The 18,817-nt window shown below is 35.2% G+C and overlaps 2 protein-coding genes and 1 non-coding gene across 7 annotated transcripts; 1 reads left to right on the top strand and 2 right to left on the bottom strand.

Moving 5' to 3' along the window:
* Positions 1 to 1,255: 1,255 nt before the first annotated feature.
* Positions 1,256 to 6,552, top strand: LOC131020647 (glutamate receptor 2.2-like). Of its 4 annotated transcripts, none has more exons than XM_057949595.1 (9): positions 1,256 to 1,640; positions 1,944 to 2,001; positions 2,122 to 2,216; positions 2,365 to 2,477; positions 2,742 to 2,861; positions 2,941 to 4,223; positions 4,316 to 4,616; positions 4,701 to 5,107; positions 5,471 to 6,552. In XM_057949595.1, exons 5-9 carry the CDS (start codon positions 2,744 to 2,746, stop codon positions 5,870 to 5,872), a joined length of 2,511 nt encoding a protein of 836 aa, XP_057805578.1. In that variant the 5' UTR covers positions 1,256 to 1,640; positions 1,944 to 2,001; positions 2,122 to 2,216; positions 2,365 to 2,477; positions 2,742 to 2,743; the 3' UTR covers positions 5,873 to 6,552. The 4 variants fall into 4 exon arrangements, 3 of the variants coding, with proteins under 3 accessions (XP_057805578.1, XP_057805577.1, XP_057805579.1); XR_009100733.1 differs by lacking the exon at positions 2,365 to 2,477 and having other exon boundaries at positions 1,369 to 1,640; positions 5,471 to 5,927; positions 5,996 to 6,142; XM_057949594.1 differs by lacking the exon at positions 2,365 to 2,477 and having other exon boundaries at positions 1,369 to 1,640.
* On the bottom strand, positions 5,274 to 7,165 carry LOC131020709 (F-box protein PP2-A13-like). Of its 2 annotated transcripts, XR_009100736.1 has the most exons (4): positions 6,818 to 7,165; positions 6,607 to 6,725; positions 5,909 to 6,386; positions 5,274 to 5,701 (listed from the first exon to the last, which is right to left on the bottom strand). XR_009100736.1 is itself a non-coding variant. In XM_057949700.1 (3 exons), the coding sequence occupies exons 1-3, from the start codon at positions 7,109 to 7,111 to the stop codon at positions 5,981 to 5,983; spliced, it is 819 nt and encodes a 272-aa protein (XP_057805683.1). In that variant the 5' UTR covers positions 7,112 to 7,165; the 3' UTR covers positions 5,889 to 5,980. The 2 variants fall into 2 exon arrangements, 1 of the variants encoding a protein (XP_057805683.1); XM_057949700.1 differs by lacking the exon at positions 5,274 to 5,701 and having other exon boundaries at positions 5,889 to 6,386.
* A 10,168-nt stretch (positions 7,166 to 17,333) lies between these two features.
* TRNAC-GCA (transfer RNA cysteine (anticodon GCA)) lies at positions 17,334 to 17,405 on the bottom strand. The gene has a single exon. It is a non-coding gene; the product is annotated as a tRNA-Cys (tRNA).
* Positions 17,406 to 18,817: the final 1,412 nt, after the last annotated feature.

The raw sequence follows: 18,817 nt of genomic DNA, 5'->3' as shown, positions 1-18,817 counted from the left end.
TAGACATACATCGTATGTAATGTAAGGAAGGAGAAAAAGAAAATAGAATTTTAAAAGTAAATAGAACAAAGCCAAATTCATTTAATTGAAAAACCGCATTAAACATGATAGCCTAATATCGTCATTCGTCAATAAGAATTTTTGGTGGTGCAAGTAAGACTCAATTTCCTAATTAGTATTAATTAATTAGAGTTTTATTTTTTAAGACACGTTTCGTTTTTTGACCCAAACTGGCAATTGCTCGGCATTTTCCTTGTTGTAGTCACCACTCATACTGGTGACGTATGGAAATCAAATGTTTGAATTTACTACAATAAGTCAATAATACTCAATAAATCAATTTTTTAAGCTACAATCAAATAGCAATATCTTATACTTTTATCTAAGATTGATTTATAATTACTCTACTCGCTGTGATTGATAATTTGATATGCAAGATATATATCAAGAAGATACTATAGTTGATAACAAGTTGACACTGATTGCTGAAATATGAAATATTGCCATGCAATATAATTAGAGGATATATATATTGTGAAAACGTGAGAACAATGCACTTTCTTATAAAATTTATGCATTCATTGTTAAATTCAATGTATTTTTTTGTTTAAAAAAAATCGCTCAACAATGTCATCATATAATTTGAATCCAGGTATGGATCAAAGGACTGAGAATGTTCTTCGTTTTCATTCTCGTCAAAGTTTCCTCTTATATATACTCCTTACGTTCACAAAAAATAATAGTATATTTTTGTTATTTTGGGACGTCACAAAAATTAGTCTATTTCTATTTTTGGATAATACACACCATATGGTGAGCAAATTTCTCAATTTTTCAAGTGAGATTCTTTCTTCGTTCACAAATCACTCAATTATTTTATTAAAATTTGTATCGTTTCCTTCCAAGACTATTTTTTGTGGACAGAGAAAATATGTAATAGTTATAAATACAAACTAGTATTAAAATATAAATTACTGCATGGTGTGTACTTCAACCGATAAGTCATTCTACCATGAATGAAGTATTTTATATCACAAAATCATATAAACATTGCTAATGATCAAGGGTGCAATGATTGTTATTATGCTAAGCAACACTTTGTCTTCAAACTTCAATTTCTCACAAAATTATGTCACTAATCGATTGCTAGTTTTGCTATAAATTGTGAAACGTTATTATCTAAAAGGACTTCATCGTAATTACATTAAGATATTTTACACTATGATTTAGTTGCATAAAGTGAGTTGGTATTTTTTTTTCAAAAAAGAAATTAACATTAACGAAAAAACATTTTCACCAAAAGGCATATTTTGGACCCATGCTGATGTCGAAGCTTATTTTTTATTTTTTTCATTTCATTTCATTTCATTTCATTTTTTTTTTTCTCACTCTCAAACTAAAGCTGCTTCTAGAGGAAATGAAGCAGAAAGATTTATGCTTAGATATATGATACTAGCGAGTGGTAAAGTGTTGATTTCGAATGTAAAGCTATAAATTGCGAGCTTGGTGACGAAATCGGAAAAAATCCGCACAAACTATGTATATATTGTTAACATGCAGTTGTTTGAAAGGAAACTGGGTTTCGTAAATATTTTACACGATGAATTATTCCAAGGAGGAGAGCTATCTGATAAAATGAGGTATATCGCAGATCTACATGTTTCCACGCGTAGGAAGTTTTCAAGTTTCCATTTGAATTATGCAATTTATGTTCAATTTAGGGTTGAATTGCAATCTGCAGTTATTATTATGGCAAGGCTCGCGGGTTTAAAATTGAAATTAAATTCCGCTTCCAAATTGACTTGTTCAAAGATGTAGATCAGCTGTTTGAATTTATTACTGATAGAAGGAAGTCTTGGTCTATTCTTATTTTTATTTTTTCGAAAAAATTGGTGTATATTCTAATTATACTTGATGAGTTGATTATTTCTTTGAACGAGTAGATAACATGGGAGACTATTATTCAATTGTGACTGGAAATGGACGGCATGATATTGAGAGGTGGGCTTCTAGTCCATGATATTTGGATCAAGCTCTCGTGTAGTGTTTGCTACCGTGCATTTTCACCAAGCTTAAATTTTTGTCTGTTTATTATTTATATTGACATTTCGAAACTTGCAGATGGAAACTTAGGAACTTTTGGCGATGGTGGGAACCTTAAACATTGAGGATAGGGAAAGTCCTAGGTTGCATACTACAAATTTCTCATTCTTGAGGTAAGAAAATGTAACAGTTAAAAAAAATTGCTAAGTCTTAGTTCATGATGTCAACTCTTGATTGTGCCTATATAGTAATATGCCTTCAAGATTTTGTCATGTAAAATGTAAGCCTTGGTTCTTGGAAAATGATGTAGATTAATTGCAGGACCATATGGAAATGTTCAGACTTTTAGAATTTGTAGATGAAAATGGTCCCATGAAGGAACAGTTGTTCTTCATGCTGTCATGCATATATATTAAATAAGGAGAAAATTCATGGTAAGTTTTGTAAAGATAACAACTGACAGGTACTAATTATTTAATTTCTACGTCATTCGATTTTCTGAATATTGTATTGTAGGTGCTATATATGTAGATGTTATTCAAGTATCATTGTCAAGTCTTTCAAAGCAATGTGTTCCTTTTACTTGTTTGGGGCATTTCTCTTGCTTCCCCTTTTTAGTACACAATCTTCAGCTATTGATTTTCATGTTGGCGTGATTCTTAATTTGAACTCAATGGCTTCACCTGTGGGGCGTATAGGAATGAGATGCTTATCGATGGCGCTGGCTGATTTTTATTCGTTTCACGGAGACTATAAAACGAGACTGGTTCTCCATCCAATGGATTCAAACGGAAGCGTCGTTGATGCTGCTGCTGCTGGTATGAGACAACTTTTCACTCACCATAATACTCTCATTTTGTCGTTGTAATTTGATGTATTCTTAGTTGTGCATTGCAGCTCTTCATTTACTGCGAGATGTCAAAGTGGATGCCATGATTGGTCCTCAAACGTCTGCACAGGTTAACTTTGTGATGGATTTGGGAGATAAGGCTCATGTGCCGATTATATCTTTCTCTGCAACGAGCCCCTCCCTCGTTCATCAAACTCCTTATTTTGTTCAGACAGCTCAGAGTGATGCCAATCAAGTTCAGGCTATTGCTTCCATTGTTAAAGCGCTCCTGTGGACACAGGTCGTGGTCATATATGAGGACACAGAGTTTGGCAATGGCATTATGCCTTATCTGTCTAATGCGCTCCAAGATGTCAATGCTCGTGTTCCATATAGAAGCGTGCTTCCCAGATCAGCCACCGACGAACTTATCAGCAATGAACTGTACAAAATGATGACCATGCAGACTCGAGTTTTTGTGGTGCATATGTCTCAGTTTCTTGGAACTAAGCTCTTTCTAAAAGCAAGAGAATTAGGGATGATGACCGAAGGATATGTATGGATCGTTACCAGTGGGATGACGGATCTATTCAGCTCAATCAGTTCGGATGTTGCTGAGGCCATGCAAGGGGTTCTTGGTGTAAGACCTCTAATCCCCAAATCTGATGAACTTCATTCCTTCGCTTCTAGATTGAGGCAAGATAATCGCGATATGAATCAGGATGAAACAAGTATATTTGGTCTATGGGCATACGATACTTTGTGGGCTCTTGGTATGGCAGCTGAAAGAGTTGGGATTAGTAGGTCAAGTGCAACTGAGAATGAAACAAGTGTCAACTTCACTAGCCCTTTCACTTTCAAAGTTTCAGAAACTGGTCCCGAGCTTCTTGAAGCATTGTTGGATACGAGGTTCAGAGGACTTGCCGGAGAATTTAACCTAGTTAAAGGACAGTTGAAGCAGACATCATATGAGATAGTTAATATTGTCGAAAGCATAGAGAGGCCTGTAGGAACCTGGACCCCATTCTCTACCTCAAAGGCAAAATTTAGGAGTATCATTTGGCCTGGAGACTCAACAGAAAAACCGAGAGGTTGGGAATATCCTATAAAAGGTGACAACCTAAGAATTGCAGTGCCAAAGAAACCTGGTTTCAACGAGTTTTTGAAAGTGCAAACAGATCTTCAAACAAATGAAACAAAAGTTAGTGGATACTACAAAGAGGTGTTTGATGCTGTCATACACGCTTTACCCTATGCTCTACCATACGAATTTGTCCCCTATCCATTTATCAAGCCCGATGGTTCAAGATCTGGGAACTACAATGATCTCGTGTTTCAAGTTTCTTTGCAGGTGAGTTCTCTAGTGAATATGTGTCAGTTACCTTCTTATCATATTTTTGGCCACGGTTTTGTTTGTTTATTTGACCTTCTTGGTGATGACAGAAAGATTACGATGGTGCTCTTGGAGATATCACCATTACTGCTAACAGATCTGATTATGCCGATTTCACTATGCCATTTGCAGAAGGAGGCATTGCCTGTATAGTTCCCGTCAAGTATGAGGATGTGAATGATGTGTTAACATTTTTACAGCCCCTTACTATAAAACTGTGGCTAACCACTGCTATCCTTTACATCTCAACTGCGATGGCAACTTGGTTCCTCGCGAAGAGGGTCGTACAAAGTTCCAGGGATTCGCTCAGCCAACAAGTTGGCATGAGTTACCTCTTGCCATTCTTTCCCGGTGAGTGGCGATACATCCTCTACGCTTCTTACTTTGTTTGATCTGATTAGTCCTCGTTTATCATCCGTATTCGTTTCCTTGCAGGAGAACGGATTGAAGTCATCTTGATTTGTCTGATTCTCGTGACATGGGCCCTTGTGGCAAATCTGCTTAACTCAACCTACACTGCCAATTTATCTTCCAGACTCACAGTAGCCAATCTTCGAGGAAGTGTAGCGAATGTGGAGCAACTTATCGCCAAAGGAGACTATGTCGGGTACCAAGATGGTTCATTTCTTGAAGCTTACTTGATTCAGTTGGGATTTGATCCAGCAAAACTCAAAAGCCATACATCTACGGAAGATTGTGAACAAGCTCTATCCCTGGGAAACAAAAACAATGGTACATCGGCCTTTTGCGACGTCATGCCCCATATCAAGGCCATACTATCTCAAGCGTGTGGCAAGTACAAGATGATCAACCCTGTCTATCGCACAGACGGATTCGCCTTTGTAAGTGCATTTCTTTTCAACACATATACTACTATACTATAGTTGTCGTTTTTCTTTAGGATAATCGTCACTTTTTAGTTGGAGGGTACAAAAAAAATGTCATTTTTCTTCATGATAATTGTCACTTTTATCTATATTCACCGTTCTTCTTTAGGATAATCGTCACTTTTTAGTTAGAGGGTACACAAAAAAATATCATTTTTCTTCATGATAATTGTCACTTTTATCTATATGCACCATTTTTCTTTAGGATAATGTCACCTTTTAGTTAAGAGGGTGCAAAAAAAAGTGTCACTTTTCTTCATGAGAATAGTCACTTTTATCTGTATGCACCGCCGTAGCATCATTGTTTGTGAATGGCAGGCTTTCCCCAAAGCTTTCCCTGCGGTGGCTGATATCTCTAAAGCCATAGTTCAACTGACGGAAAACGGCACGATTCGCGAGATCGAGAAACGGCACTTGCCCGAGCCGGAGTGTGTGGGTCCCGACGGAAGCAGCTCCCTTGCCCGAGTGTCGTTGCAAAGCTTCTCCGTCCTCTTCGCCATCACGGGTTTTGTAACAGTGACATGCTTTCTTGTTTCGCAGGCCCTTCATCTGCACAACAAAAGATCTCTTCATCAAAGGGTTGCAGACTTCAAAGCCAATGCCTGCTCAACAATCCGCCGCTGTTTCAAACCCGACCGCCCCTCTTCTCCTCCGGCGACGGCAGAGGTAGAAATTAGCTCTTCAAATGATCATGTCATAGAGGTCATCTCAGATGTTTAGATCAACCAATACAGAATGATAGCAAGAAACTGATACCTCAAAATTATACACAGAGGTGCGTTTACAAGCAAGACTCTGCTTCTTGTTATGATTGCTAACTTAGAAGCTTCATCCTCTATACAGCAACTCTTTTCCTACACTAGTTGGGCATATCAACACAGAATCCACACACAGACCACCTTTGGTGTGTGTGCAGTCGATCTGCGTCAAGGAGAAGTTGATCGTCGTGAACGCATTAGGATCCTCAACGACGAAATCTCCGACGTGGTAGTGCACCCAGTTTCCCAAGCTCCCCAGCGTGCAGCGGGAGGCTGCATGCTGGCCGTCGTGCGTCTTCAACTGAAACTGCGCAGGTTTCGTATCCCATCCGTGCACGCGGCTTAGCCTCTGCTTACCAACTCTTCCCAGCTTCAGCCTGAAGAAGAGACTGTAAGTTCCCCGCGGATATCGGAACTCGACTTCTCCGTCCACTTCAAGCCACCAGATTTGCTCAAGGCATGCAACTGTCTCAAATCTACATCATCAATCAAAGAATAACATTCAAAAAGAAAACATTAAGACATTTTTTTTGCCTAGGCAAGTACAAGGATTTAGGTTATGAATATGGAAATTTCATGCAGACAGGGGATTTGGAGCTGATTAGATATCCAGCTTTTGAAATTCATTTAGAATCTGCAGCTTCAATTTTATGCATAAAAATAAGCATCTATCATCACAGCACTGCAAAAACTTACCTAGATTCATGAGTTGGAATGTGATTCCAATACCTCCGATCATCGATTCCAGTAATCGCCATCGCCTTGGAAGAAATAGCCAAGCAAACCCCTCCGGTTCTCTTATCAATCCAAACTTCCTAATTCCACAAAATAAGAAGAATCTCACGATCAAATTAAACCGAGAAGTTGAAGAAAATTAGGTCAAAATATAATCAATCGATATACGAACCTTAGTCCCGCCATCAAGCGTGGTGTGGCGGCACAGCGAGGCGTAAATGTCTTTCCTGCAGCTGCCTCCAATTGCTCGATCGCACAATTTGGAGATGAGATAGGGTGAAGTGGAGGGCAATTTAGGAATCCAGATGAAGTCGGCCGACGACGCTGCGCGGAAAGCGCGGTTGACTCCGGCGAGCTTGGCGATCTCCGGCGGGTCCAAGTAGGAGAGAACAAGAGCAATGCAGGATTCCGGTATGTCGTCGAGCTCGGTCCGCTGTAGCGAGATAGAAGAGGCGTTGGCTCCCATTTTCCGGTGAGAGAAAAGGGCTGTAGAAAGAGAGGTGATGGGAAGGGAAGGATCAATTTTGGCTGAATATTAGTATATGTATATGTTCTTTAAAACAATTTATAAATTATTTAATAGTACTAGTTTATAAACTCTTTTAAAAAATGTTTAACAAAATAAGTTTCTAAATAATTTGGTCTGTCTAACAATTTATAAGTTATTCGTTCACAATATTGTTGTCACTTTTGTTGTTTTGGTTCGTCTATAATATTTTTGTCACTTTCATTTATTGCAAGTAGGATCTACAAACTTCACTCACAATAATAGTGATATTCAACTCCACTCACAACAATACCCACTATTATTACTATCCACCATTTTTTTAAAACTCGTGTCGTTTACAAATTAGTAACTGCCGCAACGATATTATGGACGAAAGAAGTATAATTTACTCCCTCCGTCCCGCTATTCAAGTTCCATTTTCCTTTTTGGGTTGTCCCACCGATAATGTCCCGTTTCCTATTTGGGAAAGAATTAGGGGTCAATTAATAAATTAATAAACCCCTAATTACACCACCTAAAACAATTTCACACTGAAACACACTCTCTCTCTGCAATTGTCTCTCTCTCTCTCAAATTACTAGTCTTCAATCTTCATTCACCTCGTCGTCTGCCCTCTCCATCTCGAACCCTCTCTCCACCGTCGGCCCGCCGCCGCCTCCACTCACGTCATCGTCTGCCCTCTCCATCTCGAACCCTCTCTCCACCGTCGGCCCGCCGCCGCCTCCACTCACGTCATCGTCTGCCCTCTCCATCTCGAACCCTCTCTCGAGTTGCGTCGATTTGTGCGAGGAGAAGCTCGAGGCGATCCGCAGAGATTCGTGCCGATAGCCCACTCCAGCCACCCCCTCCAACGAAACCCTAGCAGCGGCGGGGCGGGGCTGAGTCCAAGCGGTGTTGGCTTGACCGAGAAGACGATGCAGAGGCTCGAGGCGATCTGCCGCGATTCGCATCAAAAGCCCGCTCCAGCTGCGTCTATCTACCGTCCACCCCTCTGAATGAAACCCTAGCAGCGGCGCGGCGCGGCGGAGTGCGAACGGTGGCGGCTTGAGCGAGAAGACGATCCAGATCTGTTTGAAATTTTGCTCTCTCTGTTCATGAAATTCACCAGGAATCAGTTCATGAAATTTTCACTCTTTGTTCATGAAATTTTCTCCAATTTTATTTGATTTGTTTGAATTCGATTGGTTCGAAATCTGTTTGATTTGTTTGAGTTCGATTGGTTCGAAATCTGTTTGGTTTGTTGTTGTTGACTGTAGATTTTTGTTCTTGCAAATTTTTCGCCGACTGTTTTGTTCTTGTTCAGTTTCATTTTAGAATTTTAATTTTTTAGAATCTCAATTTTTTATTTTCAGAATTTTAATTACTTAAGAATTTTTCATTTTCATTGGAATTGTCTAACATTAACAATCCTTTAATCATAAACTTAAACATGTGGACCACACTCCTTATTCACCTAATTTGCTTCTCCTTAATCTCCGTGCCGAAAAGTAATGGGACATGAATAGCGGGACGGAGGGAGTATTATTTTTATTAGGGTTAATTGCTTGTAAATTCATGAAGTTTCATTTTTTTTTCGAATGTTTTCCACGACTTTTTAATTTTGCATGGTAATTCACCACTTGTAAATTTCTTTTTAATGTTCTCGCAGTGATAAAATCCAATCAAATTTCTTCTTTTTCAATACTATGCAAGATTACAAATATCAGCCAGAAAGAATCTTCAACCATCAATTAATAGATTAGAGTTTATAAGATTACTTTTTGCAGAAGAAATGCAGGTCCAATCATAAGTGATTGTCGTATAATTTAGCTGAATTTTGTTATCATGAGAATATTAAGAAAAAAATTACGAATAATAAATTATTATGCAAAACTAAAAAAATCGTGTGAGACGTCCCAAAAAATAAAAGTTCGTGCCTTTTTATTATATAATATCACTTCAAATTGTCAAAAAAAATGGACAAATAGCGTCAAAATCCGTCTACTTTCCCCGTTTTCGCATATTTCCCCTGACTTTAAAAATTCGCGATAGAATCCTCAACCTTTGATCCGATGCGCAATTTTCCCTTAATGAAGTTTCCGGCGACTAACTACAATGACGTGTCACCTATGTGGCATTATTTTGCTGAGTCATTTAAGTAAGATTGCTGAGTCACTTAAATAAAACGAAAACGTCGTCGTTTTCCTCTCCAATTAATTAACTTGTCGAACACCCTCTCCATGCCCAGCCACCTCCCTCCTCCTCTGGCAGCCTACTGCCTCCGTCTCCCTCCGCCGTCGAAGACCGCCAACCGCCACATACAAACCACCCTCTTCTCTTTTCTCTCCTCCATCTGGCACTGTCTCTCTCCCTCTAGCGCTGCACTACCGTCGCCGCCGGACTGCACCACCGGTTGCCGCCTTCTCTCCGCGCACCCCGGTCAGCCGAGTCGCTGTCAACCGCTACCGACGCCACACAAGCTCGCTCCCTAGCTGCTGCCCTCAGCCTGCCGAACTCCAGCCGCTCGCAGCTCCCTCTCGTTCCTCATTCGAAGCTTCAAGGTATTGAAGCTTGGAGTCCATGGCTGCACATAACTCGGCCCTCGTGGCTGAAACTCCACCGGGATGATGACGAGAAAGACATGGATTTGGCTGAAGAAGAAGAACCCAAGAAGAATAACCCTAATTAGAGTAACAAATCAATTTTCCCCTAATTTTCTATGTTGGATTACATTTAAATCCCTAAAAAAGGCAAAACGACGACGTTTTACATTATTAAGTAAAAGTACGCCGCTTAATACGCCGGAATTTAATCCTACGTGGATTTCCGGACTCCATGTCATCATATCTATATATCGCCGGTCATTTTTTAGGGAGAAACGCGAACGGGATTAAAAGTCGAGGATTCTATCGCGAATTTTTAAAGTCATGGGGAAATATGCGAAAACGGGGAAAGTATACGAATTTTGACGCTATTTGCCCAAAAAAAATTAGGGGGAAAGACATATCTAACCAAAAGCATATAGTTTGAGACTTATATAGCCACCATTTTTAAACCATGACTTTAGGGGTCAAAACCTATTGAAAATACTATACTACCCTTACTAAATAGTGAATAAAAATAAAAGAAAAAGAAACTCTTTCTTTCACCAAACTCTCTCTCTCTCCCTTTTGAAAAAGTCAACTTTTACTAAAATTATTTCTTGACACTCAATTAATATAATTATATCATTATATATTTGTCTGCTGTTTGAATCTCTTTTTATTCACGCATAATAAATATGTGGACAACACATGTAAGATCATCACATCAACATGCTAATTATTACTTGCAAGTGGTTATATAAGTCGTCATTTCACTGCTTATTTATCTACAAAAAGTTCATCAAAATCTTATACGTCGGTTTTGTTATTTTAGTGGAGGAAATAATTTTTTCATTTCTAATTTTTTTCATTTCGTTACTACTCGTATTTTTTTTTTCCGATTTATAATACAAATATCAAATAATTAAGAACCTGTTAAAAGCATAAGGGATTTTCTCTTCAATTCGTATAACGTAACACATATATGTACATATATAGTTAGGGTTGAACAAAATGCTGAAAATCAAATAATAATCAAATTGAAAAATTGAATTCGATTGGATTCTTAATTTTGAATTTTTTTATTCTTTTTTTCCAAAATCAGTTCGGTTCGAGTTGGTAATTTTAGATTTAAATTTGAATTGTATTAACCTAACATTAATTTTACTTGAATAAAGTGATTTTAATTATAATTTTCTAAATTCCAACTCTAACATTTAATCTTTATATTTGCAGATGGATTAAATGTTATACTCTTTCCATCTTGAAAAAATAATCATAATTTTTATATTTTGAGTTGGATAATTTCTCACTATACTCAACCACTTTTATTATAACTCGTAACACTCTTAAATTTATAAAAAAGGCCTAATAAATAAATAAATAATTATTTCCATACATAAACATATATAAAAAAATTTAAAAAGAGAGAAAATAAAATAAGAAACTTTTGATATTTTTTCAAAACTTATTCATTTTAAATTATTTTTTCATGATTTTTATACTATATTAAATTTAAAATGCATATTGCATTTTTTTAATCAAATCATGTGATAATGTTCATAAAAGAATTAACATATAGAAAAAATTAAAAAATAATGAAAAAATTGGTGGAAGAAGAGAGAGAAAAAAGAGAGGAAATTAACAGATCTTTATATATATAAAAAGCAAAGTAAATGTAATTTAATTCAATTTGAAGGACATAATTGGAATTGAGAAAATAATTATAATAACAAAACTCTCCTACGATCATATGATTTGGCTGTAGATTGACTGGATTTTTATCAAGAGTGATAATCTAGCAATTGTGATTTATTTTTCTTAGTAATAAAAGTATAAAATTGTATCTACACATAATTTTATTTGTTTAGCAATTATGATTTATTTATTTAATACTTTAAGACTCGTGAACATAATCGAGCTTATACGAACTTTCTAAATTTATATTTATATTAAAAATATTAATAATTATTCCCTCCGTCTCATTACAAATGTCTCACTTTCCATAATGAGGCATTTGAATTACATCAAATGTGCACTTATTATAATAATCGTAGTAATTGATACGTGTTTGATAAAAAAACAAGTATTCCATTTGATGTGTTATGTTTTGAATTTGACATAGGAGATTAAAAATTCAAATTTCCGATGCCCCATGCCCTTGAAATCGGGAAAATAGCAAGAGTTCTACGGTGCACGATGACAGTGCACAACTACGTACACAGTGGGCCCCAAACGGGGCATGTTTTAGTAATTCCTATGCAATTAAGTGAAATTAAGTATGCAATTTCAATCAATAGGCATTATATTCAATAAAAATAAGTCAATAATGTTCAATTCCATTACCCCCTCAAACATATTGGACATATATCGCATGAGAGTTAATTATACTAAGAGTACGTGTTAGAGTACATATGATAGCATCGTCGTAATTGATACGTGTTTGATAAAAAAAAACAAGTATTCCATTTGATGTGTTATGTCTTGAATTTGACATAGGAGATTAAAAATCCAAATTTCCGATGCCCCATGCCCTTGAAATCGGGAAAATAGCAAGAGTTCTACGGTGCACGATGACAGTGCACAACTACGTACACAGTTTAACAACTACGTACACAGTGGGCCCCAAACGGGGCATGTTTTAGTAATTCCTATGCAATTAAGTGAAATTAAGTATGCAATTTCAATCAATAGGCATTATATTCAATAAAAATGAGTCAATAGTGTTCAATTCCATTACCCCCTCAAACATATTGGACATATATCGCATGAGAGTTAAGTATACTAAGAGTACGTGTTAGAGTACATATGATAGCATCGTAGTAATTGATACGTGTTTGATAAAAAATAAGTATTCCATTTGATGTGTTATGTCTTGAATTTGACATAGGAGATTAAAAATCCAAATTTCCGATGCCCCATGCCCTTGAAATCGGGAAAATAGCAAGAGTTCTACGGTGCACGATGACAGTGCACAACTACGTACACAGTTTAACAACTACGTACACAGTGGGCCCCAAACGGGGCATGTTTTAGTAATTCCTATGCAATTAAGTGAAATTAAGTATGCAATTTCAATCAATAGACATTATATTCAATAAAAATGAGTCAATAGTGTTCAATTCCATTACCCCCTCAAACACATTGGACATATATCGCATGAGAGTTAAGTATACTAAGAGTACGTGTTAGAGTACATATGATAGCATCGTAGTAATTGATACGTGTTTGATAAAAACAAGTATTCCATTTGATGTGTTATGTCTTGAATTTGACATAGGAGATTAAAAATCCAAATTTCCGATGCCCGAAGTCCTTCAAATCGGGAAAATAGTAAGAGTTCTACGGTGCACATCGACAGTGCACAACTACGTACACAGTGAATCGGGGAATACACAGTCAACCACAAACGGGGCATGATTTAGTAATTCATATGCAATTAAGTGAAATTAAGTATGCAATTTCAATTAATAGACATTATATTCAATAAAAATGAGTCAATAGTGTTCAATTCCATTACCCCCTCAAACACATTGGACATATATCGCATGAGAGTTAAGTACACTAAGAGTACGTGTTAGAGTGCATATAATAGCATCGTAGTTATTGAGACGTGTTTGATTAAAAACAAGTATTCGATTTGATGTGTTAACCCTTGAATTTAACATAGGAGATTAAAAATCCAAATTTCCGATGCCCGAAGTCCTTCAAATCGGGACAATAGCAAGAGTTCTACGGTGCACGGTGACAGTGCACAACTACGTGCACAGTTTAACAACTACGTACACAGTTTGCCCCAAACGGGGCATGTTTTAGTAATTCCGATGCAATTAAGTGAAATTAAGTATGCAATTTCAATCAATAGGCATTATATTCAATAAAAATGAGTCAATAGTGTTCAATTCCATTACCCCCTCAAACACATTAGACATATATCGCATGAGAGTTAAGTACACTAACAGTACGTGTTAGAGTGCATATAATAGCATCATAGTAATTGAGACGTGTTTGATAAAAAACAAGTATTCCATTTGATGTGTTATTACTTGAATTTGACGTAGGAGATACAAAATCCAAATTTCCGATGCCCCATGTCCTTCAAATCGGGAAAATAGCAAGAGTTCTACGGTGCACGGTGACAGTGCACAACTACGTGCACAGTTTAACAACTACGTACACATTTGGCCCCAAACGGGGCATGTTTTAGTAATTCCGATGCAATTAAGTGAAATTAAATATGCAATTTCAATCAATAGACATTATATTCAATAAAACCGAGACAATAGTGTTCAATTCCATTACCCCCTCAAACATATTGGGCATATATCGCATGAGAGTTAAGTATACTAAGAGTACGTGTTAGAGTACATATGATAGTATCGTAAAAATTGAGACGTGTTTGATAAAAAACAAGTATTCCATTTGATGTGTTATTACTTGAATTTGACGTAGGAGATACAAAATCCAAATTTTCGATGCCCCATGTCCTTCAAATCGGAAAAATAGCAAGAGTTCTACGGTGCACGGTGACAGTGCACAACTACGTGCACAGTTTAACAACTACGTACACATTTTGCCCCAAACGGGGCATGTTTTAGTAATTCCGATGCAATTAAGTGAAATTAAGTATGCAATTTCAATCAATAGGCATTATATTCAATAAAAACGAGACAATAGTGTTCAATTTCATTACCCCCTCAAACATATTGGGCATATATCGCATGAGAGTTAAGTATACTAAGAGTACGTGTTAGAGTACATATGATAGCATCGTAGTAATTGAGACGTGTTTGATAAAAAACAAGTATTCCATTTGATATGTTATTACTTGAATTTGACGTAGGAGATACAAAATCCAAATTTTCGATGCCACATGTCCTTCAAATCGGGAAAATAGCAAGAGTTCTACGGTGCACGGTGACAGTGCACAACTACGTGCACATTTTAACAACTACGTACACATTTTGCCCCAAACGGGGCATGTTTTAGTAATTCCGATGCAATTAAGTGAAATTAAGTATGCAATTTCAATCAATAGGCATTATATTCAATAAAAACGAGACAATAGTGTTCAATTCCTTTACCCCCTCAAACACATTGGACATATATCGCATGAGAGTTAAGTACACTAAGAGTACGTGTTAGAGTGCATATAATAGCATCGTAGTAATTGAGACGTGTTTGATTAAAAACAAGTATTCGATTTGATGTGTTAACCCTTGAATTTAACATAGGAGATTAAAAATCCAAATTTCCGATGCCCGAAGTCCTTCAAATTGGGACAATAGCAAGAGTTCTACGGTGCACGATGACAGTGCACAACTACGTACACAGTCGGCCACAAACGGGGCATGTTTTAGTAATTCCTATGCAATTAAGTGAAATTAAGTATGCAATTTCAATTAATAGGCATTATATTCAATAAAAATGAGCTTAATTAATCACTTAAATTATACAATTTAACTTAATTAATAAAAAAATAAATAACATACTTGATTAGTCACTTAATTAACTAGCTAATTTAATAAAATTAAATATTTATTAATTTTTAATAATAAATTATTAAGATTTTTACGAGCTTGTAATTCAAATAATTTGTTAATGAATATATTAACAAAATCAAATAATAATTAATTAACAAATTCAAATAATTAATAACAATGCACAACATTTTTTTTATTGTGGATGCAACTGTGTTTCTAACTGTGTAGTTAAGAACAGTTGAGTTCCCAACTGTGTAGCTAAGAACACATTCATAGCTCCCAAACTGTGTCCTCAAAATCAACCATTTATTTTATATTTTTCACACTCAATGTGGTCTTAGACGTGAATAAACTAAAATTTTTCATTACAAAACAAAAAATCATGAATTTGATATCAATATATTTTAAACTGTGTCATTTACAAATACAACTGTGTTCTGCAAAATTACTGTTCACCGCTCACTAAAATCGAAAAATAAGACATACAATTGATACATTTGCCATGAATTTAACATACATACCTAAATACAATCAGAATGCCCAAAGAATTTCGTCCGACCCAAGTGTTTTCAAATAACAAAATCGCTATTTTTTTGGGGAAAATTTTCGTGGGTTTCCACCAAAAAAGAAAAGAATGAGGAAGAAGAACACAAATCCACTTTTCATCTATTTCTTCACCAACCTACCTTACATTAGCATTTATTATCACATTAATTTAGCTGTACGAACCATCTTAACCTACGAAAATCAAAGATACGATGAAGAATAAGATCGGTAGTTTCATTAATGGAAGCCATGGAAAGAGTAATGGAAGCCATGGAAAGAGAGAGAGAGAAGATGAAGAGGGGTGGGTGAGGAGTAAATTCAATTTTTCTTTATTTTTATTTAGCAATTAGTAAGGGTGAGATTGTCTTTTCATTCCATTTTGACCCCCAAAGTCATTCTTTAAAAGTGGTGGCTACCAAAGTCATAAACTATATGCTTTTGGCTACAAGTGTCTATTGTCACAAAAAATTATTAGTTCAATTAAGCGTTCGTCTATAAATTAGACTTTGAAGTGACATATGCCTAGTTGGCTTACATAATGACACTTGGTAATAAATTTTTCCAAAAGTGGCGATCCACTTGGCTGCAAACAGGCAATAGAATATCATGTTGTTGGATTAAATTCAATATGAATTATTTGAGGAATGGTGGCCCTTAAATTCCACGTCACCATATGCCCACATATGATATCCAGCGGTGGGTAAATTAGGCCTACAGAGAATAGTAAAACAATATAGTATTTGTGTATATCATTTCACAAATATATTTAAATCTTTTTAGGGTGACCCAGCAACAACAATTCTAATGTTTACGGCAATAAATAAATAATTTTTAAACATTATAGTTTATGCAACTTGATTTTTAACGTTCACAAATTGAAATAAATAAGTTCATCTGTTTGACGGAAAATTATTTGCTCCCTATTCATGAATATTAAGCATTAAGTTGCACAAATATCACGTTAGAAATCTATTTATTTATTGCTATAAACGTTGGCGCTGTTTTTACTACTTAACTCAACTTTTTATGTTGTTGTTCTTTCTATTGATCTTAATCTCCCTCAAAATTCATTAAAAAATAACGTAATTTATTTATTCAACCACTTAAATGTGAATTTTTGTTGGAGAATAGTAACATAAAAAGATTGAAGATTTTATAAAAATAAATGTGAATTTTTTTTATTGGAGAACAATAACACGCTTGAAGAATTTATGAAAAAGAAAAAAAGACCAACAGTGATTTTTTATTGGAGTATAGTAATATTATAAAAAAAGGGGTTTGAAGATTCTATAAAAATAAGAAAACGAGATCTTTTTTTGGAGAATAGTAATATAAAAAGGATTGATGATTTTATCAAAAAAAATGTGAACTAAAATAAATGATTTTATTAAAAAAGAGGGGGAAAAAAGACCAACAGTGAATTTTTTTATTGGAGTATAGTAATATTATAAAAAAGGGGTTTGAAGATTTTTTATTTTTATTTTTTTATTTGGAGAATAGTAATATAAAAGGATTGATGATTTTTTTTTTAAAAGGTGAACTAAAATAAATGATTTTATTAAAAAAAGAGGAAAAAAATTCAACATAACAAGGGCCCAACCGGGTTCGAACCGGTGACCTATTGATCTGCAGTCAATTGCTCTACCACTGAGCTATGGACCCAATTGAAAATCAAACGTTTTATAATTTATTTATTACTATAAAACTAAAATAGTGAAGATTAAAGATAAGAGCCAAAAAGATTAAATGTTCATTAAAGTGTTTTTACCGAAGAAATCTCAGCCCCACCTAACACATATTTATTGATGAAAATCGTAATTGAATTAGGTAATAATTATAAAGAGGACTGATCGTGACAATCACTATATATAAGTATACATATCTATATCTTTTGGTGTTTCTAAAGGCCACTCCAACAAATATAACTAAATTTGTCTACAGATAACAGACATTGAGTGAAATAAAAAAGATTTAAAGGCAGATATAATGAGGTGACTAGTTTTAAATCATTTTTTAAGCATAATTTTGTTATCACTTTTTACTATGTATGTCTCGTTATCCATAAATTCTTAGTATCATTTTCAATAATACACCTTTTCCTTGAACTAGGACAGAAAATGTCGATGACGACTACTACTACTACTACTATTATTATTATTATTATTATCAATCACTAAACAACTTTATCTAATAATTGCTCCAAAACATTATGATCACACAGGCACCCGCATAGCATTTGGATATATTCAAATAAATTACAAATAGTTATACCCAATTTATAACTAACTATAACTACACATAATTTATGAATCATTGACACCTAATTATATACATGAGAGAGAGAGAGAGAGTTTTGGAGGTATTTCCCAGGAGTATTGTGCTGAGGCACCAGCTTGCCCATGAGAAACCTATATGCTTAACATGTACAATTAAGGATACATATAATTATTACTAAATTTAATGAAATTATCATTTGACACTCCATTAAAAAAATGTAAAGCTACAAAAAAAACAAAAAAAAAAACAAATCTAGTATAATGATGTCGGGTGGGTCGGCTTGTAGCTTTGTAATTAAAAATGGTAAAAGCAACTTAATTAATTACGAGTCTTCACTTTTGTGTGATTTAAATATAACAATAATCCATTCACTAATTGCCAAATTTGCATTATCAACAAGTTTTATGATATGTGGATCCGAGTCAGCAAAATCCTCTTTCGGCCACAAACTGAATTCGATCATTATAATTTTTACGCACAATTTAATATATTAGTGGGTTTTGCAGGCTGACATTAAAGACTTGGTTGTGGGAAATTTTGTTTAAATCGTACGAGTATTTAGGGATTCTAAATAAATAAATAAATTTGTCTAATAACATGTGAGCTTGACTAAGGTAGTATAGAATTAATAAATTATTACGTATAAAGTCAATGTGCTTTAGATTTGGTTTATTCACTTAAATCAACATAATAATAAGAACTCATCCAAACTCGGTTTTGATTAGCAATATAGTATCAAATTACAAAGAAAATTATGCGATGCATAATTATTGGCTAATGAAATTTGGACCAGAAGA

This window comes from Salvia miltiorrhiza, chromosome 4, assembly GCF_028751815.1.
Source record: "Salvia miltiorrhiza cultivar Shanhuang (shh) chromosome 4, IMPLAD_Smil_shh, whole genome shotgun sequence".
Classification (NCBI taxonomy): domain Eukaryota; kingdom Viridiplantae; phylum Streptophyta; class Magnoliopsida; order Lamiales; family Lamiaceae; genus Salvia; species Salvia miltiorrhiza.
Note: the sequence above shows the minus strand (reverse complement) of the source record. Positions and strands in the feature narration are given on the sequence as shown.

Excerpts from the sequence above, each read along its gene's own strand:
- LOC131020709 (XM_057949700.1), bottom strand. The coding sequence starts at position 7,111 with ATGGGAGCCAACGCCTCTTCTATCTCGCTACAGCGGACCGAGCTCGAC. Across the intron at positions 6,726-6,817 it reads CGCTTGATGGCGGGACTAAG|GAAGTTTGGATTGATAAGAG; the intron begins GTTCGTATATCG and ends TTGTGGAATTAG. Across the intron at positions 6,387-6,606 it reads ATTCCAACTCATGAATCTAG|ATTTGAGACAGTTGCATGCC; the intron begins GTAAGTTTTTGC and ends TTGATGATGTAG.
- LOC131020647 (XM_057949595.1), top strand. The coding sequence starts at position 2,744 with ATGAGATGCTTATCGATGGCGCTGGCTGATTTTTATTCGTTTCACGGA. Across the intron at positions 2,862-2,940 it reads CGTTGATGCTGCTGCTGCTG|CTCTTCATTTACTGCGAGAT; the intron begins GTATGAGACAAC and ends TGTGCATTGCAG. Across the intron at positions 5,108-5,470 it reads GCACAGACGGATTCGCCTTT|GCTTTCCCCAAAGCTTTCCC; the intron begins GTAAGTGCATTT and ends TGTGAATGGCAG.